The sequence below is a fragment of the Citrus sinensis genome, chromosome 2 (assembly GCF_022201045.2).
Source record: "Citrus sinensis cultivar Valencia sweet orange chromosome 2, DVS_A1.0, whole genome shotgun sequence".
Taxonomy (NCBI): domain Eukaryota; kingdom Viridiplantae; phylum Streptophyta; class Magnoliopsida; order Sapindales; family Rutaceae; genus Citrus; species Citrus sinensis.
In genome coordinates this window covers 22,132,131-22,154,607 of record NC_068557.1, presented here as the reverse complement: position 1 = coordinate 22,154,607, position 22,477 = coordinate 22,132,131, and the positions used below count along the sequence as shown (strand labels likewise).

At 34.6% G+C, this 22,477-nt stretch overlaps 4 protein-coding genes and 2 long non-coding RNA genes across 6 annotated transcripts; 3 read left to right on the top strand and 3 right to left on the bottom strand.

Moving 5' to 3' along the window:
• The first annotated feature begins 152 nt into the window (after window positions 1-152).
• Window positions 153-3,429, top strand: LOC102618476 (peroxisomal membrane protein 13). The gene is made up of 5 exons (XM_006469311.4): window positions 153-320; window positions 557-796; window positions 874-1,184; window positions 2,369-2,461; window positions 2,766-3,429. The coding sequence occupies exons 1-5, from the start codon at window positions 296-298 to the stop codon at window positions 2,988-2,990; spliced, it is 894 nt and encodes a 297-aa protein (XP_006469374.1). The 5' UTR covers window positions 153-295; the 3' UTR covers window positions 2,991-3,429.
• LOC127899189 (uncharacterized) lies at window positions 1,191-2,077 on the top strand. The gene is made up of 2 exons (XR_008051143.1): window positions 1,191-1,406; window positions 1,761-2,077. It is a non-coding gene; the product is annotated as an uncharacterized LOC127899189 (long non-coding RNA).
• A 135-nt stretch (window positions 3,430-3,564) lies between the features above and the next one.
• LOC102618197 (F-box/LRR-repeat protein 12) lies at window positions 3,565-6,492 on the bottom strand. Its single transcript, XM_006469310.4, has 3 exons — window positions 6,188-6,492; window positions 5,338-5,429; window positions 3,565-5,205 (listed from the first exon to the last, which is right to left on the bottom strand). The coding sequence occupies exon 3, from the start codon at window positions 5,074-5,076 to the stop codon at window positions 3,904-3,906; it is 1,173 nt and encodes a 390-aa protein (XP_006469373.1). The 5' UTR covers window positions 5,077-5,205; window positions 5,338-5,429; window positions 6,188-6,492; the 3' UTR covers window positions 3,565-3,903.
• Window positions 6,493-8,680: 2,188 nt separating this feature from the next.
• Window positions 8,681-11,271, top strand: LOC102618756 (60S ribosomal protein L5). Its single transcript, XM_006469312.4, has 9 exons — window positions 8,681-8,829; window positions 9,224-9,293; window positions 9,383-9,474; window positions 9,741-9,867; window positions 9,962-10,041; window positions 10,135-10,251; window positions 10,389-10,523; window positions 10,605-10,774; window positions 10,954-11,271. Exons 1-9 carry the CDS (start codon window positions 8,827-8,829, stop codon window positions 11,051-11,053), a joined length of 894 nt encoding a protein of 297 aa, XP_006469375.1. The 5' UTR covers window positions 8,681-8,826; the 3' UTR covers window positions 11,054-11,271.
• Window positions 11,272-12,613: 1,342 nt separating this feature from the next.
• Window positions 12,614-14,792, bottom strand: LOC107175712 (uncharacterized). The gene is made up of 2 exons (XR_001507220.3): window positions 14,463-14,792; window positions 12,614-12,895 (listed from the first exon to the last, which is right to left on the bottom strand). It is a non-coding gene; the product is annotated as an uncharacterized LOC107175712 (long non-coding RNA).
• A 2,478-nt stretch (window positions 14,793-17,270) lies between these two features.
• LOC102619267 (disease resistance protein At4g27190-like) lies at window positions 17,271-21,800 on the bottom strand. The gene is made up of 4 exons (XM_052435073.1): window positions 17,973-21,800; window positions 17,753-17,841; window positions 17,629-17,654; window positions 17,271-17,492 (listed from the first exon to the last, which is right to left on the bottom strand). Exons 1-2 carry the CDS (start codon window positions 21,360-21,362, stop codon window positions 17,782-17,784), a joined length of 3,450 nt encoding a protein of 1,149 aa, XP_052291033.1. The 5' UTR covers window positions 21,363-21,800; the 3' UTR covers window positions 17,271-17,492; window positions 17,629-17,654; window positions 17,753-17,781.
• Window positions 21,801-22,477: the final 677 nt, after the last annotated feature.

The following is a 22,477-nucleotide window of genomic DNA, read 5'->3' as shown; positions in this document are numbered from 1 at the left end:
AATACTTTGTCGTTTCCGTATAATTTTTTTTTAGTAATTATTGTTGTAAATATTTTCTACTATTTATAGTAATAAGGTTAAAAATAAAATTAAAAAAAAAAACATATGCAGTTATACAAACTAACATGCGTAAACTAGTCAGAATATAAGTGAAAAAGGAATGGAGGTAATAAAAAAATTAAATAAATAAATAGAAAGACTCAATTTTTGGGGTGCGGTCGTTGCTTAGTTTGTGTTTCATAGGTGGGCGTGAGGCGAGAGATAAGATCGATCGACCTTAATAATTTCTTCGCCCATGGATTCCAATTCTCAACAAGCAGGTGGGTGATCTTTGATTTTCTGCACTTATAATTTGCGTGGCCTTGATGGTTTATCTTTAATAATAACGGCATAATTGATACTTCGCAAACGGCGAATTAGTTTTGTTAGAGTTTGGAACAATTTCAATAATAATAACGGCATAATGTATTATCCTATATAATTTTCTGCAAAATATAAGAATTATTGGCTTTTGATGTCAGCAAGGTTTAATTTTCTCTGTGATTGAATCGTGTAGCTGGTGGACCTCCGGCGAAGCCTTGGGAGCGAGCTGGTACCTCCTCAGGTCCTACGCCTTTCAAACCGCCATCATCTGGAAGTACCAGTGATGTTGTCGAGGCTTCCGGGACTGCAAGGCCGGGTGACATTGTTTCAACTGTGGATAGAAATACGGCTGTTAACAGAAATAATCTTACTCGGCCTGTACCTACCAGGCCGTGGGAGCAACAACAAAATTATGGAAGCACTTATGGAGGAGGTAAGCTGTGATCTCTTATATGTTTAGTATTTTGTGGTTCTTATATTGGCCTTGATAACTTTTTATGTCAAATGCAGGTTATAATTCCAGTTTGAACTATAACTCAGGATATGGTTCAGGAATGTATGGTTCATCATCATATGGTGGATTGGGAGGGGGATTAGGAGGGTCTTATGGAGGTGGATTATATGGTAACAACATGTATAGAGGGGGTTATGGTGGTCTGTCAGGTTCTGGTATCTATGGTGGGGGAATGTGTAACAGTGGTTTCGGAGGCCCAATGGGTGGTTATGGAATGGGCATGGGTCCTCATGGTGGACAAGATCCGAATAATCCATATGGTGATCCACCTTCTCCTCCTGGCTTCTGGATTTCCTTCCTTCGGGTGGTGAGAAGCATTAATTTTTACTCCCGTTTCCTTTGACTACCTTATTTGTTATCTCGTATATTTCGTGAACACTTTTAGAATCACTAACTTTGACCATTCAGTTCTAACTTATGAGGCCAGACCCTATGGCAATTGATGAGTTGGTCCATGGATAAACGTGAGATTTTGTTCACTTTCGTAAGGCTCAAAAGGGTTCCATCAGTGCTTAAGTGCAGTTAATAGGTATTTGGCACATAAGATGTTTAATGTTCCAAGTCTTACTTTTTGATAGGAAACTCAAGTGCAAAAGAGAAAAGATTTTAGTTCTATATAAGAATTTATCCAACTACCCCTATACAGTGCTATTCCAACTTTAACACCCTATCTCAAAACCCCTTCCCAATTTAGATGAATGAAGAAAAAAGTTGAATATTGGAACTCCTTAAAAACTGAAGCCCAAAGTGAAGCAGGAAGATGGTCTCTATCCCACAATTTTTTCCTTCAAAAATTCAAACATTTCCTTCCTGCCATATCACCCAAAACAGTGCTGCCACTGCACTTTTTCAAAGAGATTTAGTCTTTATTTCTTTTACAAAGGTAGAGGAATTGTCCATAAGAAGACAGTCAGAAGAACCAGGGATGACCCACAGCATATTGGCCTTTTTGCACAACCTATTCCACAATTTTGAAGTCACAAATCAATGAAGAAAAAGATAAGTAGAAGTTTCTGCTCTTTTCTTGGACAACAAACACCAAGAAGGAATGCTTGGTGTTCCAACATAATGTTCCAAGTCTTACTCAACGTTGATTTATGAGCAAGTTTCCATGTATAAGAAATGGCTTTAGTCTTTACCATCTCTTTGCTTCATTATACAAATTCTAGCTCTGCATGATGGAAATTTTCTTTTGGTTCATATTTTTCTTTGTCTATTCTTGTCTAATTGTTAGTTACTTTTCCTCTGTCGTCACGTGGTTGACACATTATTTGTGTTGGGTCTCAATCTTTTCTATTGCTATATAAATCTTAGTTCTTGGATTGTAGAAAATAATTAATATACTCTTTAAAGTTTGTTGCCAGATTTTTTTTTTCAATGAAACTACGCATATTAACCATGCAGAAATATTTTTTAGTATGTTTCATTTCGCATGGTTTCAGTCTTTTCATTGTCCAGGACTCACAATCACTTGTTTCTGAATGTTGGCAGATGCAAGGTGTTGTAAACTTTTTTGGCCGAGTATCAATTCTAATTGACCAAAATACACAAGCAGTTCACATGTTTATGTCTGCACTTCTTCAGGTACTTCTCTCTGCGCATCTTCCATATTCATGTGTGTGTATACATGAGTATAAAATTGGCACCTGCTTTTCATCTTTTAAAACAAAATAACAATTGGATAAGTGAAATCTTATTATTTTTATTTAGCATAACGGCAACCCAATCCTCTCTCCACCTCATGTGAGCAGGGTTTGAACTCCAAACCTCTTGCTTTTCAACACGAGATTTTAACATCCCAACTAGATGGGACTAACAAATATGTATTTGATGGGATGAAGATAAAATGTGATTTACTCACAGTAATTCATAACATGTTCACTTGCAGCTTTTTGATCGCTCCGGACTGTTGTATGGAGAGTTGGCTAGATTTGTATTGAGAATTCTTGGAATCAAAACAAAGCCCAAACAGGTTAATCAACCAGGACCAAATGGACTTCCGGGCCCCCACAACCCACACAACCTCCAGGGGAACCAGAATTACATTGAGGGGCCTAAGGCTGCCCCAAGTGGTGGATGGGACAATGTATGGGGAGACAATGGTACCAGTTAGTTTGATACATCCCACTCTATGCCATCTTTTGAAGGAAACCAATCAGAAACAAATTGTTTCTTGTGGTATGAGAATGGATTTAACCCGTGCTACGCCCACCCGCATAGGTTGGAGTCACCAATGAATGTTGCTTTTTGCTTGAAATAAACCGATCCCCCTCTCCCCATCTTTAAAAGTGCCTGCATTCTTCTGTAGAATAGGAAATTTGTGACAAATTGTCTGTATATGTTCATTTTGTACCAAGAAAAACAAAAAAAAAAGGTTAAGAAAGAGGGATGTAGGCCTGCCGATGTTGCAAGGAAGAAATGATACCCAGAATGTTTAGTTTCTCTAGATATTTGTATTTCAACAAAGAAGTTATTTATTACCCGAGCACGCCTGTAATGTTGGTGACTTTTAATTTTTTTAAATGTAAGCCATAGGTTCGTATCTTATTATATACCTTGGTTTAAAGTTCATGCAAGCGCTGAGAAGACGCATATTGTATATGTATGTGCACTTTGATCAACTTATTCAGAAGGAAACGAACAAAAGAAAGTTCAGGGCTATGGATTGTATGAATAAAATTCAGCAATTATGCAACCTTCTATTGGATTAGACTAAAAATTGGTTACAGAAAGTTGCAGGTAATGGAAAGAAAGCAATGTCCATTGGTGGTGAAACTGAAAACAGAATATAAAAGTAGAAAGGCCGGCAAAGCTACTACTAACAACAATTTCTTACATCAAATCAGGATACAGAGTGTAAAAAAAAAAAAAGGCAGCTGATGTCTATTGAATGTTCATTTTGTCCAAACAGTAAGTGTTTTATCATTGCAACTAACCACTGTAGGATAAAGTCTAGCTTGATAATCATCAAAGCGATTCCCACCCAATATGTCATGTTAAGAACTAACGTTCAACTAAATGCATCATCATCTAGCTATCCAATCAGGTCCTATACACATTACTTCTTCATCCTTGATGTCAACATTACCTCTGTACATTTTAAACAACTCCCATGCTGTCGAAGATACCCGGCTATTTTTCTTGTTCGCATATAAGATCAAGAGCTGTTTGCACCCATCCCTCAGGGCTTGCAACCCACGATCACATAGATTTCGACACCGGTTCACATGAAGTTTTTCTAAATTATTGCAGTTTAATCCAACAGATGCCCAGCCTGGAAATCGAACTTCATGGCATAATGATAAGTTCCATTCTTCAAGTAATGGACAGCCCTTTGCAATTGCCACAATAGACTCATCCCCAACATTTCTGCACATTCGAAGGTTCAGGGTTTTGAGCCTTGTGGCAAATCCTGTTCCAATTGCTGCCAATCCACCTCCATTAAGAGTCGAGCTCATACCAGAAACGTTTAAAAACTCTAGCCCGCCTCCACTGACGATCCCGATTATCCCCTCTGGTCCAAGCTGACAAGATTCAGCATCTATATAAGCTAAAGTTGGTGAACATCCATTGAAGCCAATGCCAGTTACAGTCCTACAACTAGATGTCCTGACCGCCGTAAGTTGACTGCATCCTTGTGAAAGAGCCCTCAATCCACAGTCAGAAATATGCAAGCAATAAGCAAGATTCACACGCATCAAAGTTGAGCAAGTGTTAGCCAAAGTTTCTAGCCCTACATCAGTAACATTGCACCGATACAAACTAATACTCGTTAAGGAGGAGCAACCAGTAGCAATCACGGAAAGTCCATTATCAGTGATTTGAAAACAACAATCCAGATAAAGAGTTTGCAATTTTGACCCATAATTTTGCAACTGGTTTAGGCCCGAATCAGGTAGCTCAGTGCACCCAGATAGGGACAACCAATTTAAATGCTGAAATCGAGTGAGCAGTCTGCCGACATGGAAGGACCTAATGTCAATAATGGGCTGAGATAGTGAAGAACAAGTGATTAGGGTAAATGAACACTGGAATTGTAATGATCGACGACACAAATTTTGAATATCAAGCCACCGATGGCAAGTCAAACCAAATGATTCACAATCAGTACCGCAGTCAAGCCACTGGAAAATAAAACATAGGCAATCATCAGGCAGGTCCATGATAGAGGTCTTCCCATCACCAGATGAACCTTCCATCTCAACCTTGTTGAGTATCTTCTGAAGGCTGTAGAGCTCGAAGTTTTATATTGAACTTTTTATAAGCTGAGCTGGTAGCGTTGGGAGAATCAAAACCACAGAGAGCAGATGAGCATCCGTAACCATAGCCTATATGAACCCCACATTTCCGACATAGGAGTTTAGTTTTCGAACGATAACGTCCCCAAGCGACAGGAAAGCAGTTTACCTCATCAACCTGAGTGAATCGACTAAGATCAATGGAAAGGAAGGAGATAAAACCTTTCTTTATGGATTTTTGATACTCAGATCCTATGCCAGAGGTGATCCGATTTGAAGATGTTAAATTTAGAGGGTATCCGCACGACCCACAACTGAAAAGAGAGGATTTGAAAAAGAAATTAGTTTCTATATCTGCTATAATTGCCAGGAAACTATGACATGTTTCATAGGTAAAGAGCAAAAAGGATTGGGATGTTGAATCTAGAATAACTTATTTTCAGCAACAATGCTACCGAGCCATTTTTGAAGTGAAATGTACCAGTTTGTGGAAAATGAAGAAACCATTGTTCAAGAACAATATTACTCGAACAAGGGACTATTGCGATACTGTATACAACAAAAGTAACCACACAAATGCTTAAGCAAGTCTTAACAAATTGGTCCTTTGACACAAAGATGAGATCTGGATAATCTATATATTGCAAATGGGATCAGCCTGTGATATGATAACGCAGAGTGCCAACTGAATAATTTATGACTAGAAAACTAAAACTTATTTTGTTAATATTTATCTGCACCTAATGCAGCCTCCAGTAGATTAAAAAATGTTCTTTTATCATCTCCTGTGAATTAAATGTTCACTAACAACTAGCAGCATTATCAAAATTAATAAAATGAATGAATCTAAATAAACTAAAAAGGAAAAAAAATGAACAAAATGCAAGAACTTGCATTATCCAAAATGATATTGTTTTACTAGCATCATAAACCCAAGAAAATCACCACAAAACCCCAAATTAAAAAATACCCAGATGGCGAAATAATCAATTTTAGTATAAGAAAAAAATCATAAATTTGAGGCAAAAATTAAACCAAAAAAAAATCAGGAGAGGGAAAGGAAGTGGTTTACCTGTAAGAGACGTCAGCTTGGGACATTCTCTTTGTGAGAATCAGAGAAAGGTTTTGGGTTTCATTTGATTAAAATGAAACAGAGCCAGTCAGATCGAAATATTTTGAGTATTATTTATTGAAAGGAAAGACAAAATGCCAACCCCATTTGCTTTGCTTGTCGTGTTGAGACTTGTTTACTTTGGAAGCCGCTTCGGCACGTCGACTTTCGACTCTGTTCTTCGTCTTGTTCTCTTTTGGTGGTGCATAGTTAATATATGATGGGAAATTATCTCGGCACCGCCGCTAATTCAGACTAATTATTAAAAAAAAAATTGATTCATTCAATGCATGCATCATCTATAATTTTAAACTTATGTCAATGGACTACTGGATCACTAACATCATTTGAATTTGTTAATTTATCTAATCAAAATAATTATTTTATCCTTAAATGTAATAGAAGGCTATTTCACCCTTTGAAATTTTAAAAAATATAAAATTTATAAATTTAATTAAAAGACCATTATTAAAAAAAAAATTAAAAGACCATTCAATAAACTTCTTTGTTTATCTATCATGATGCTTCTTATGTAATTATAAATTTTATTATTTTTTAAAATTTAAAGAATAAAATAATCTTTTAATACATTCATTAATGAAATAATCATTTTGTTTAGATTCTTTAATAGATTCTAATGGTATTAGTAGGAAATTGATTGATTGGTTGGTATAAATTTAAAAATATAGGTGGTGCATAAAATGTGTCAAATTTCTTCTTTGTAGTTAGATTTATATATAAAAAAATAGAGATGGTGCATATATAATTTTCTATTTATAAATATTTTAGAGAAAAAAGAGAGAGCCCTTGTTTTTAATACACAGAAGACAAAACACACTTTACGATCAAATCTCAATAAATAATTGTCTAGTTAATTAATAAATAACAACACATTTCGTTTCCAGCTTATTATTTTCTAATAATCTTGCGAAATGAAGATAATAATTTTTTTTTTCGAATCAATTAGGACCAAATGAAAATAGAAAAGTAATAATTAGCCTAATATAAAAAATATTAATATAAATAACATACAAAATTCATAATATCTGTGAGTTTTTTTCTTGAAAATTTTTAATTTTCTCAATTCAACTTTTGGGATATTCAATTTGAAAAGTACACACATCAATTTTATGTCTACATATAATCTAGTTACATTAATTTTTTTTTTTTTTGGCTTTAATATACATGTTCATAACATTTATTAATATTTTTTGTGTGTACACGAACATTTATTGTTTTTTTTTATATATACGTGTGATAACTTTCAAAATTCATTCATAAATTGATAAAAAAAAATAGTACACATGCATTAATAAATTATTCCTAGCTAAGACAATATTTTTCTTCCTTGTCTTAGTCCTAACAATATTATTTTTATAGAAATGGTAGTGTATGTGCTTTCTTTTTTTCATTTTGCAGTACTAATACAGAAACCCTATTTACTAAAGAAATTAATGTTCTCTGCTAAGATCAATTTAAAATCGGCAAAGTCTCTTTGTTGTTGTTAAGGTAGGTGAAATTGGCCCTTATTGATTGCCCTACCATCACGGCATCACCCAATCAAAAATAAATTTTTATAGTTTCGATCTAACAAAATCTCGGTGTATATATGTATCATTTTTGGTTATTTTGCAGTTTGGCACTCATTTTCTTAAAATGAGAGAACCCCTTACTCGATAAGCCCATTCTTTTATTGAACTGAATTGATGAATTCTCGATTGTATTTGCATGGCCTTGTCGTGAATCTTGAGATATATATACTTCATTCATTTGAATTATTGTTTGAAGGAAATGTCAAGTGCAGCATGGGCATTCATGGTATTGTCACGCACGCTTGTTGATCAGATTTTGAAGTACACATTGTCGAAATGTCTGGTGCAACGTGCACACGTGTGCGCGCAGACACAAATTTGTTTGAATTATCATACTATCGAACACACAATTTTAAAGTTTAAGATGCAGACATCTTAACTAATGCATTTTTGACCCAGTGGTAAAATTCTTATACTTGTAATATTAAGTGTAAGATTCGAGTCTTCTTATACTTATAATATTAAGTGTAAGATTTGAGTCTCTACACAAATATTATGAAGGTTAATTTCACTTTACAATATTGAGTACAAGATTTGAATTTCCATACAAATATTATGAAGGGTAATTTCATTCAAATCTCTATAAAAATATTATGAAGATTGATTTTAATTGTCGATGTAGTATCTTTTATCATAAAACACAAAATTTATTATTATTATTATTATTATTTTAACTTTTTTTTTAACGTACATTATTGCCGATATTTGTCATTGAGGACTTGAGTCTCCACTTTTGTAATATCATACGTAGCACAAATAGCATCTTAAAAAATGTTTTAAGAAAAAAATTGCAAAAACGCGTCTGCCATCGACACGTGTTCATCACAAGAGGAAGGCGCACCTTTACAAACTACGCCAGCGTGCACGCCCACCATCCTCTCCAATAAAACCCGACCGTAAATTCGCTTTCTTTAAACGAGCGTGTTAGGGTTTAAGTACATTGGATTTAGCTCGCGGCTCCTTCACAACTTCTCGAACTCTGCTGCTTCTACACTTTGAGCTTCAGCAATGGTAATAACACAATCGTTGTTCTCTCAAGTATCGTGTTATTAATCAGAATTCCGTATAGTGTCTTTGATTTATTGTTTAATACTCTTTTTTTAATTTAATTTTATTACATTATGTATGTCAGATCCTTGTGGCTTTGTCTATTTTAAGTAATAATGCATCTGCGCTTTCTTCTGGATTAATTTTATAAATTCCCAGTTGAGGAAATTTTTATATTGAGTTCATTTAGTAGTGATTATAGAGTGACTAGGGTTTCCTTAGATCTAGTTTTAGCCAAGAGTCTTTCTTTTTTATTTTGTAACGACAGTAGTTCCATTTTGTTTGAGAGTTTTAGGGACTTTATGTTTTGGTAATTTTGTTATGTAGTGTATGATCTCCAAATGATTGTTATTTCTAGGCCTTTGCCAAAGCTCAAAAGTCAAAAGCTTACTTTAAGCGATATCAAGTTAAGTACAAGAGAAGGCGAGGTATGTTGTTATTGAAGTTATCCAAAGCTTGATGTTACTGTGACTTTGATTTCTGCCCTGGCGGGTTAATGTCTACTTGAATTTTGTAGAGGGAAAGACTGACTATCGGGCTAGGATTCGCCTGATCAACCAAGATAAAAACAAGTACAACACGCCAAAGTATCGGTTTGTTGTGCGATTCGTATCCTTATTGTTTTACTTTATTACTGTTTCACTAATTTTCTGGTAAAGTTGTTGTTTTTCTTATGCTGGTGAATATCTTAATTTGTTACTGACCTGTTTTATGGGCACATAACTAGATCCCGCATAAATTTATGTGATTCAATAAATGAAGTCTTGGATGAGCTATTGCAGACTGAAATATTGCATTGTGGTTATTCAAAAACATGTACTTATGTGCTTGTTTAATATTCATTTTTGGTGTTGTACCCTTAACCTAATTGTTAGACCAACAAAGATATCACTGCACAAATTATATCTGCCAGCATAGCCGGGGATATAGTCCTTGCATCTGCTTATGCCCATGAGCTTCCCCGTTATGGTCTTGAGGTGGGCCTCACTAATTATGCAGCAGGTATTGGATTTACTTCTTGCCAAACTACTATGCTTTTTTTTTTTTTTCCCTGTCAAAACCAGCTAGGTTCTTAATTCCTGCTGTCTGGTTCCAGCTTATTGCACTGGACTCCTCTTGGCCCGCCGAGTCCTGAAAATGCTTGAGATGGATGCTGAGTATGAGGGGCACGTTGAGGTACATGGCATGTCTTTTTTTGTGTTTGTTGTCAAAAATTGCAATTCCACACTTGGGTACTAAATTTAAGTTTCATTTTGCTTGCTGTGACAGGCAACAGGAGAGGACTATTCAGTTGAGCCAACTGAGAACAGGAGGCCTTTCCGTGCCCTGCTTGATGTTGGTCTTGTGAAAACAACTACTGGTAACCGTGTCTTTGGCGCTCTTAAGGTAATTTTTAAATTTATTCAAACAAGTTATGACTATATTAATGGCTTTAGTACTACATTGGATCTTTCTGATTATTTGCTTTCTATTTTAACTGTATTATTTGTTTTTGTCAATTTCCTATTATGTCTTGATTTTAGGGTGCATTGGATGGTGGACTTGATATCCCTCACAGTGAGAAGAGATTTGCTGGATTCAGTAAGGATAGTAAGCAACTTGACGCTGAAGTTCACCGTAAATACATCTATTGTGGTCATGTCGCTGCCTACATGAGGGTGAGTTTTATATTTTACAGAAGTGTTTGACCCGCTAAACAAGATGCGTTTCCCACTTGCAACTTATTGTTTATTGTTTAGACTTTGATGGAAGATGAGCCAGAGAAGTACCAGTCTCACTTTTGTGAATACATCAAGAGAGGTATTGAGGCTGATAACCTTGAAGAGTTGTACAAGAAGGTACATGCTGCCATCCGTGCAGACCCTAACCAGAAGAAATCTGAGAAGAAGCCTCCAGCAGAGCACAAGAGGTATGGCCAATGCATCATGTGGTTGAATTAAATTTCTCAACCTGGTGTTACTTCTGTATGTTATGGAGCAGGTCTGTTGATTGGACTATCAAGTTCATCAAACAGTGTGTTTTCTTCAGTATTTGAGTCGGTGGCAATTACAACCATTGATGATTGGCACACGTCCTTTTGTGTGACAGGTACAACCTGAAGAAACTGACGTACGAGGAAAGGAAAGCCAGGTTAGTTGAAAGGTTGAAAGCACTCAATGCTGCTGAAGACGATGAAGCCGATGAGTGAATGCGATACTAGGAAGTTTTTGTTTCTTAGTTCAATAGGTTATTTTCAGAGATTACTAAAATTAAAGAACCTGGCTTGTTTGATAGGTTGAGAACAGTGTTGTTTCTATGAGCTTTCAAATGCTGATGAGACCTGGTTGTTTGCTGAAATTCCAGTATTTCAATCTTTTGTAGTCAATGTGCTGAAATTAGACAATGCAACAAATATTTTTACTCTGAGTGATCATAGCGAACCAGCAGCTAGAGAAATTCCTTCTGGACTAACTAACTATGTTGACGGGAGATTGCTGATTCTTCACACTGAAGTAGTGAGATTGATACACCGGAAAATCTCTGTAAATAATATTGTTGAAATTAAGGGGAAAAAATATGATCTTAACGATACTTTCAATAAATGAATAATTTATCAATTTATTGATAAATAAATATTTATTAATTTAATAAGAATTTTATGTTTTAATTATTAGTGTCGTTGGGCGTGACTACTATTCCTTTCAAGTATATTAAAAAAAATTAATAAATGTTAGAACATTTACATAGGAGCAGAAAAATTAATATAAATGCATTGTCCATAGACGTGAAATTGATGTATGTATTTTTCAAATTTAATACCTTAGAAGTTAAAAGTATTTCAGATGCTTAAAGTATACATAACACAAATTTTATAAATACAGCAGTCATTATATTTTTTCTCTCAATTAATCATATGTATATTTTAGAAAAGAGTTAAATTAAAAAAAATTAAAATTGTCAAGAAAAACTCCTTAATATTATGAATTTTATATATCTGTTATTTTTTATTTGTATTTCACTAATTGTTAATATATATTTCATTGAACCCTATAGGATTCCCATTAAAAAAAAATTGTTATCTTATGCATTTAGCAAGATGATTAATTTAGTACATTGGTGTAAGTTGGGACCTAAATATTTATAATCTAATCAAGGTTATTATTTTTATCAAATATTGATTTATTGAGGTTTTATTTTGCTATCATCTATCCTTTATTATTTACATAATATTTAATAATCTCCCTGTCACAAAAAATCTAAAGAAAAAGAAGCATAAATGGGTCATTTTATTGATATTCGATTTTCAAAATATAAAATACATATCATTAAAAAATATTTAAAAAATAAAAATTACAAAAAAAAAATTCATGCTAAAACTTATATTTTTTTATCTGTAATATTTTAATTTTATTCATATTTAATTTATAATAAATATGAACAAAAATATATTTGAAAATAAAAATAATAGTTTAGGAAAATTATTAAGTATTAAGAAAATAGTAAAATAAGGGATAACTTGACAATCTTCCCTGTGTTGACATGAGGAAGCGCTTATTTAACTTATCGCAGCACTTACACTTTCAATATTACAAATGCAAACATTTTATGGCTTATCTAACTAAGTTTTTTGAGGCCTTTACCATGACTACTTGCATGAACTTGCAATGCCCATCCAAGCTTTGGTGAACCACCGGTTAAATATTTTGGTAGTTTATTATTGCATAAAAGATTAGACATTTGTATGATACTTGAAAAGCACAAGATAGCAAAGCCTCAAAAAATTTTACTTTGATATTGCTCATGATCATGATTTAATAAAAATGCCTCACAAATGTACATGCAAACAACCACTCAGTTGGAAAGTTTACTTCAGATTTGTAGAACCCTTTTCTGTAAAATAGTTGATATAATAACCTCATTGCCTGGATTAAAATCTCTAACATTGACATCTGCATCTTCCCAGTTGCCAAGTTGAGCAAGTAACCATTACATCAGCATATACCCAGTGCTCGATGCAGTTGTAAAGATGAGTCGGGACATATATTGCCAACTGCAAGGAAAATAGCCAACATTGGTCATACAATATACAAAATGTTGGTAAAAAAACATAACATTCAAGTTCATTTTTGTCTAATGACCTTCCAAGTAAACACTCAAATCACGTTTGATAAAATAAAAAAGAGATTGAAGTCCAAAACAGACTCCAATACTATATTTTCAATTGTCTAATTACACGTATCAAATGAATAAACTCTTAAGAGGCGCTCTATTCTTGAAAGGGCATCAAAACTATCACCAAATCATATGGGGAATCTTTTACTGTTCAGAACCTAATGAGAATTTCGAAGAAATAATGTCACAGTTAGTCTTACCGTCACCAGATAAGTAAAAAGCGAACATCTTTAATAAATTGCCAAGCTTCCACACCAAGACACATAAACATTATGCTCACGGCAGTAACAAGCACATATGCAGCAGCTTGCACTGAAGCTGTAGATTACCAGTAAATATGCAAAACATGGAGAAGTCTAAAGCAAGAAAAGAAGACCCCAAGAGCACAATGATCCTAACTAATTACCGCCATATAGAATTAAAACAACTACCATAGCAAATCCCTTCGTCAATTCCGTTTTTTATTTCCTTTCCCAAAATTTACCAACTGAAGAGGGATTAGTTTCAATGAAATGCCATGCCTCTAGGAAGCCAAACACCGAGAAGTGCGAGAAAAATAATATGATGATGATGATGGTAACAAGGAATCCAAGCAAAGTTCAGATAATTCTAGTTACACAAATATAGAGTAGTCTGAACATGTGTTATACAAGCATAAAAGAATGAAAATCAAAATAGAACAATAACATTTCTTCTGGATAAAAACATACAGCCAACCATTAACTTCGGTTACCCTCTACAAAGAAACATACAATGTAGAGGTTTCTAGGTTCCTTAATAAAGGGACAAATGACCAACAGATAAAAAATGAATTAAATATCAAAAGAATCCATTAATAATGTCGATTTAAACCTGACCATGACATGTAACACAATTAATCAAATATGAGATCTATCTGGAAACACAACTGAGGCACTCAAAAGACATAATGTTTTTATTGGAACTAATTGAGAAGCAACGCACGGTTCAACTCTCATAGCAAAACGCAAAGAACATCAAGGATACAATAAAAATTAAAATAGCATTAAACATGAAAACAAGAGCATTACAAGTCTGATAGAGCAGTAACATTCTGAAAGAGCATAGCACCACTTGACACATTTCCTCTCAATATACATTCATAGTAATAGGGACACACTCATTCATCGTAATCTCAAACTTTGATAAACTTAAAGATCATACTCAAATCATCTTCCCAAAGCATAGGATTTGCAGCATCACATTCAACCCGAATACACACATCTACACACAAAAATATATTCCGATACATGGGAAGTTTTTCAAAAAAACAAAAGAAAAAGATAGCCATTATCCGGTCATCCAATCAACAAATTATCTAAATTTTCATCTGGGTGTCGAATGTTGAAAACAATAAGGCAATTCTAATATATAAAGCAAAAATAAAGCAACTAAAGATGGGCAAACATTAATTAACCTACTATTACCACTTGCGGGGCCAAATGAGTTTGATGATTTAACAAGGGCAAATGGAATTGAGGAAACGAAAAGATGCAAGAATGGCGACGGAAATATAAGCAGCACACCAAACTCCAATGGCGATTAACAAATTCAATACATCAGAAGCATCCATTAATTTTGAAATTAGAAAAGTTAGTGCATGATCAACGTTCAAATGTCAACGGGAAATAAATAAAATCACGATTTGTTGTCAAAGATTTCATCTTTTGATGGACTGATGATGATGGCGAAACAAAGTGATGGATTTGTTTAGGAATTTCCCTTAACCAATATTGAAAGGCAGTGAAGGAATTTTGACCCCCTTTAGGTTTTTTTCAAAATAAATAAATAAATAACTAATGCACATCATGGGCCTGGTGGGCTTCGACCTGCAAAATTTGGCCCATTATTTTGGCCATTAACTTTCTTTTTTGGTATTTATCTATAAAATATTATTTATTTTAGTCCAAGTTGTTTTCCTATGAAAATCGTATATATTTGTTTTCTTATTTGACTAAAGATTCCCTAATTTTTTATCACATAATCATTAAATTAATTTCCGTTTATATAAAATATAAATTGTATTTTAAAAGTTTGTAATGGTACCATGAGCCTATGAGGGCTTAGCCCCATTAGCCCAAGCTTTTAAGTTAAACTTGATATTTTAGGTTGAGTTTAAAGCAAACTTTTTTTTTTCTCCCTTTTAAGTGCTTGTTTGTTTGAATGATTTATCTAATAATTATAAGTTTTTTAAATTTTTTTATTTGATTTTTTAAAAGTAATAATAATAAAACTACAAACTCTTATATAATGTTTTTTAGTACAAACCGATATAGTATGATTAAATTAGTTGGATTAAATATCTCTTGGTCACATGATTTATTTTTATTATTTTGTATTTTTATTCAACCAATGATTTAATACTAAATTAGTTTGTATAAAAATTTATGGTTGTATCATCACTCTTTCTTTAATTGAGCTTTTAAGAGTTAAAAAAATTACTTTGTTTCCACTAACAAAATCTCAAATTTTGAGTTTTTAGAACTAAAGGTTGGAGAGTTTTTTTTTTTTTTTCCCTAGAAAGTTCGATTGTCTAAAATGCTCATTATTTATTTTATATTCTTATTTTATTATTTTAATAACATAACTTTAAAACTTGGTAATTTTATAATTTTTAATAATGTCTCTTATTTACAACTAAATAACTAAATTTTTTTCTAATAGAAACTCTACATGAATAAGATCTATTTGAGAAGCTATATCAAATGGATCGAAATATATAAGAGATGTATTTTTAAACAATTTTTAAGGATTAATTCTTATTGTAAATATATCAGTAATTATACCACTAGTTGCATCCAGATTCTTTCATAATCCAATCTTTCCTAATGTTTTAAGGACATTTTGACATTTATTATTTAAATTATTGGATGGACAAGATTCAACTCATTTTAATTTTTTTTTTACTAAGCACAAAAACACATTGTTTTAGTAGTAATTTAAAATTATAAACTAACCGACGTTTCCTTATCCTAGTAGAATGCGTGTACTCTGTTTTGTTCGTTTTAAGAGTAGAAATTTCTTCCGCAAAACTGTGAGTGCAATCTTTTGGTGGTTTTTTTTTTTGGTTCAAATTTTATTTGATTTTAAACATTTTCTACATTTTAAGTTCTTGTTTTGTGATATTACAATGGCATCAGAGGAGTACGGTGATGTTGCAGAGCTCATCAGCGGCAGGTTTCAACTTCTTGCTTTGTGATATTACAATGGCACTAGAGGAGTATGGTGATGTTGCAGAGCCCATCATGCAGACTGATGACGATAAATAATGATTGGCATGATGCAACCGAGGCATGGGCAGGTTTAATGTGCAGGATAATATTGATGATACTGACCATCATCATGGCAGTTGGTCACAAAACCAACACCAATTGCTCAACCTGGAGAGCCTTGCTGCTCTTCATAAGGCCAATAATATATAAGGTGAATCTTCCTTCGGGAACGTACAGAACTTGTCACTATCAGCCCTTTTATGAAGAATTTTACTCCAAACACAAGCTGTTCAAGACAAAGTTATGTTGAAATAATCATTCAACACAACACCAGAACATAGTCAAAACACTTAATCAACTCATAATAGAAACACAATAAACTCTTCGGAACTCAGAATGATGATGGCTCAATTTCTGTGCTCACACTCCATTAGTGAAGCTCCCACCGGCAACCACGGAGCTGCTGCTCAAATTCTGGTACCTGTTTTTCTCCTTGTGCCTGTTCATTTTGCATTTGATAATGATCAACTGGCTGTGGATTTTCTTGGTGCAGCTGCCGCTGAAGTTAAAATTTTGCTTCGAGCATTTATCTATCAGCCAAATCCTGAAGGCCTTTGATCGAACTCTGATGGCAGGGCATCCTCTCGGAGTTATTTCTGATATTGGCTTGAGACAGGATTGGGCACAACTAGCAGAGAAGCTTTTTACTTTGGAAAAATGGTTACCAAGAGAATGTGGCTCCGGATTCAGCATATGTTACTAGGAAATTGCCATTCGGCTTTTTATTAATTAATGAAAAATTTATCCCGAAACTTATAAATTTGTGTTCCATTGGCAGCCTGTTCTATTGCCAGCAAGCTGTGCTGCATTAGCATCCATTGATCCGGAAAGAGGAAAAATCTAATTTTTTTAATTCAGTAACTCAATACTGCAAAGCTGCAACTAAATTAGCAGGCTCTAAAAGTAGGTTACTAGGATATCAAATAATTTTAATTTTTTTTATTATGAACAACAACTAAAGAATAGAAGAAATAGAAGAAGAGAATATCATTAAGGTATCTCTTAAATTGACTAGTAACCAAGTGCAAACAAAAGAAATAAGGATTCACAATTATTTTTCTCACTTGTAATACCAAATTACAAACAACATACATTATGGATACCAAATTTTTACAGGCAGCTCCACGAACTAAAGTAATTATTATTTTAACATCCCAAGCAATCTGGCATCTGTACTTGGCATACCTGAGAGATTGAAACCAGAATAAATAACATCATGCATAATCCAAACGAAGACAATACATGAAATTCTTTTGTGCATATAATATATAAGAAATGGAAAAGGAGAATGAAATTCAATGAACTGGTGATGTATGCGAACCTCTCGACGCTCCTTATCTGATGATTCTGAAAACAAATCAACTATTTGAATTAGTTACTGGAATTTCAAAGGCTAAACATGTGACAAATTCTAGGGAATTTAGTAAAATTTTACGCATGCATACCGTTTGTTTTATACAATCAATTCTCAGTGTTAGAGGAAGTAATCTCCAGATGAAATTCCTGACTTCATTGCTTGTTTCTCCCAAATTTTCTGCCCCAAATGAAAAACAAAATTAAAATGGTGTGCTGGTATAAGCAGATGTAGAAAATCATCAAAGACAATTAAAATTTAAAAAAAAAAACAAGGAATTTAACGCGCATGCAATTGCTAACTTGATGTACCTTTTCATTGTATACGTATTGTTGAATGGTGTGGTTAAGGTTGCCCGTCCAGCAATATTTACAATATCCAAACTCCACACCTTTCAGCAGCTTGGGTGTCAGTTGGTTTCCATAACCAAAGGTCTTCATGCCTGGACAGTCAATTATTTGCAAAGCCTCCAAAGCTAGGAATTCAACAGTAGCATGTAAACCTGATGAGGAGAAACAGGTGAGGCTGCCTAGATCACAGAGTTTTATGCTGAACAAACTTGGAAAAGTGATCTTCTTTGTTGATGCTCCCTGCAGTCCCACTTCTCCTTCATCATCCATGATTATTTCTTGCAGTGTTGGGCAGCTGCTTACTTCTAGGCTTTCAAGTCGCACCAGGCTTTTGACCATGGAGGTTGTGAAGAGGTTTCGTAATTTCCCACATCCCCGAATTGTAATAGAAACCAGGTTTCCCAAACTCGGAGTCGGAGAGGAGGTTGAGGTTGTGGCGTGAATGTGAATCTGATATCTTCTGTTCCTGTACAGTACCATCTCCTCTGCTGCTGCTTTCTTCCCAAGATTTGCCGGAAATACTTGTCTCAACTCATCGCACTCTTCCACTCTTACTTTCTTCAGGTTATGGAGACTTACAAATTGAGTGTCACCTTTCCATATGTCCGTCATCCGAGGCAGGTCGATCAGAGTCAGTTTCTCTAATGACGAAAACAACTCAGTTTCTTCTTTTGCAATATTAACCCTTTCAATTTCGAATACAGACACCAGCAACTCACAACTTTCTACCATCAAACGTTGAAGATTTTGAAAGCTTTGTACCAAATGACTTGGTAAAATTTTCAACATACTGCCACAACCTACCACATCTAACCTTTTTACATTGCTCAAGCACCCGGCTGGGAGTTGACCGTGGCATATTTCAACAAAATTCTGATTTTCACGTATAAACAACCATTCTAACTTGCGGAGAGTTACTCTTTGTGTCCTTTCCAATGAGTTCAAGAGACATTTCATCTCATTGCAGCCGAAAATATATAGAAACATCAATTCGTTAAAGTCATCATTAGCTAGGTTCGAGAATATATTCTCCAAATCGTTGACTTCTATCAAAGCAAGAATCTCTGATCTGAGCAGCAAATTCTTAATCCAAGAATGTAGTGCTGAAATCCTCATGTCCTGTGAAAGCCCCATTGCTCTCGAGCACCTCTTATTAAAATTTTCCAAAAATAATTCTATAAAATCATTGAGAGTGTCCTCCTCGCCAATTGTAATCGAAAAGCTTGTCAGATTTGGTAAGGACATATCAGAAGGCATGATTTCGCCTTTCGGGATGTCAATATGCAAACTAGTGAGTCGACTTAAGGCTCCTAACTCAATAAATTTGGCATTACTTCTTGTATCTTCTTCGCTCTCAAATTGCCAGTGGCAAAAACTGTGTGACATGTATAACTCCTCTAACTTACGAAGCCTAGACAGGACACCTGGGGGTATTAGTTCTAGGTTGTAACAGTCGGTCAAATCTAACAATCTTAGATGACTCAATCGTCCAAAACTGACCGGAATTTCATTTACATCAGATTTTGAAAGATCAAGAATCTCTAAACCACTTAACTCCCCGATTAAAGATAGGTCGGGCAAGTGATTACAGTAATCAAGACGTAAAGTTCTGAGGTTACTAAGGAATGAAAGTGAGGAAGGCGGTGAAACCATTCGGATTCCACCCAAGTCTAAAACTTTCAGATCTTTCATCCCTTGAAAAAATGGGTCAGGAATAACTAAGAGATGATTTTTCTGCAGGAATAAAGCTTGGAGCTTTGGACACTCCAACCCATCAGGTACCTCATGAATATCATTGAACATCAATGAGATTCCAGTGAGATCTTCAAATGTATTTATGCTTGGCCAGTCTTTCAGCTCTACGCCGGCCCTCATCAGGAACTTATTTTTAGACGCTATTTGTTGTGCAACATAACGCACAACGTCATGCATCTTAACAAACCCTTCCTTCTTACCATCAATTAACAAATAAGAAAAGATAAGGGTACTTACAGCACTACGTGCTCTGCCTCTGGCCTTCTCCACTGAATCGACGTTTTGGAAGCACCTCAAACCCCATCCGTATCTCGCCAACACTTCAATTGGAATATCGTAATCTTCTGGAAAGCAGCTGCAGAGTCGGAAGATTGATTTTGCCTCCTCGCTTTTCAGATAATTGTAGCTCAGCTCCACGCGTGAAACTACAAACTCTTCCATCCCTTCGATGTTCGTTGGGGCGGAACTTTTGAGTTGTTCGGCTGCATCTTTCCAAACATGCTTGTCTCTATCCTTCAGCGCTGTTCCTATTGTGAGAATCGCAATTGGCAAGCCACCGCACCCGTCAGCCACCTCTCTTGCAGTCGGGTTTATTTCAAGATTATCAACTTCTGGACCAGCTACCTCCCTGAAAAGGCTCCAAGATTCTTCGTTCGTTAAAGTTCCGACTTCAACAATTTTATTAGCATTCATTTGATTGCAGACGGCACGTGATCGAGATGTGAGCAAAATATTACAGCCTCTGTGATCCTTCCCGTAAGGAATACCAACCTCAGACAATTTTATCCGCCCCCATAAGTCGTCCAATATGACAAGCACTCGCGGCTTCTCTTTGATTCTTTCCCACAAAAAACTAGCTCTTGCTGACTCGTCATTGTCAGGCAGTTTTTTAACACCTAACCAGCCAGCAATCTCATCTTGAATCTTGGTAATGGTTGGAGTTTGAGACACAACGGCCATCGCTACATCATCAAACATCTTCATTTCTTTTGCTTGCTTCTGAATTTCCTTGACTAGTGTGGTCTTCCCCACACCCCCCATTCCGCATATTCCTATTATGCTGACATTTTCATTCTTCATGGCCTCCATTATATCCTTCATTGCTGATTCCCTGGAATTGAAACCGTAGAATCCTTCAGACGAAGATATTATTGCTGGTGGAGGAGCAGGACGAGACACATCTTTTCCAAAATTTCCATCAGCCATGAGACCAGAAATTGCCAGAGTCTTCTCCTCTGCCTCTCTGCTGAGTTTGTAACGTGATTTGAGATCAACGCACAACCCGCCAAGGCATTTCTTGTTTACTTTCACTTCATCCTCCAAAAACTTTTCAGCTTTTGGAATGATCTCATCAACTTCTGCTATCCATCTTTTAACCTCATCTTTAATAACTTCTCTATTTCTTGTTGCAGCATCAATTTCCGCTTGCAAGTCATTTCTTCTATCTGTGAGCTTCTTTGCTTCCGTCCTCAACGCTTCAATGTAGTGTTTGTACTTACACAAGTAACCAAACTGACGGACTGTTGCATTGAACAACACGTCAACAATCTTCTCCGTAATAGGCTGGGTAACTGAAGTAACAGTTTCCGCGGCCATATTCAACTTCTTTTCTGAGGTTAGGGATGAAAAAAATAATGGTATAAAAGGTAATGAGCGGGCAGTAATTTGGGCAAGGATGTATGTATTTTCTGGGTTAATGAAGGGGTGAGAAAGCAATCAATTGCAATAATACACACTTGAGATTGACGAGCAGATTAATGGTCTTGTGTCAAATTGTGCATTTTAAGAAAAAGAAGAGCATCATAACAGAACAAAAATTGTAATCGGGCAAAGAAGGAGTAAAGTGTCGACAAATTAAATAATTGAAGAGAGAATGCTCATTAATGAACATGGCAACATATGTACAAAACTTAAAGGCCCTCGCACTACAATAAACGATAAAGATGACTCTTGAAAAAAATACATAATGACGCGGCAAAAAAAAAAAAAATCATCTTTGAAACACTTGTTTAAAATGGTAGGTAATGATAGATGTCGTCTTTAATGAGTTATCTATATTGCAGAATGCAGATGACTGTGAACTTTATTCGAACAAAAGTCTAGCTTTTTATATTGGGAGTCACCTTTGGATGATAAAGGTCATATTTTTGAATTAATTAATGTTATTTTAAATTATAAAATATTTTAAAATATCTGAATCTACTATTTATTTTTCATATTAAGCTAACATGAATTGGCAAAGACTGCATTATCAAGCATCTAGGAAGTACATAAATTTAGGGAAAAAACAAACACACAAATTCTCTTAATGTTTTAAACAAGATATTTATACCTTAATTTATTATAATTTTACCATTATACCCTTCTAACATATAAAAAATATATATTAAATTATCTAATTTATTTATATATTATTAATAAAATTATAAATATACCTTCATTGTGTTATTCCTCTATTTAAATTTTTATTAATAACCAATTTTAAAAAAAGACCATTAATCTGCTCATCAATCTCAAGTGTGTATTATTGCAATTGATTGCTTTCTCACCCCTTCATTAACCCAGAAAATACATACATCCTAGCCTAAATTACTGTCTGCTCATTACCTTTTATACCATTATTCCTTCATTCTTAACCTTAGAAAACAAGTTGAATAATTTTTAAAAAGGCAAACAAAGGGAGGGAAATAATTTTTATTCATCATTTACCG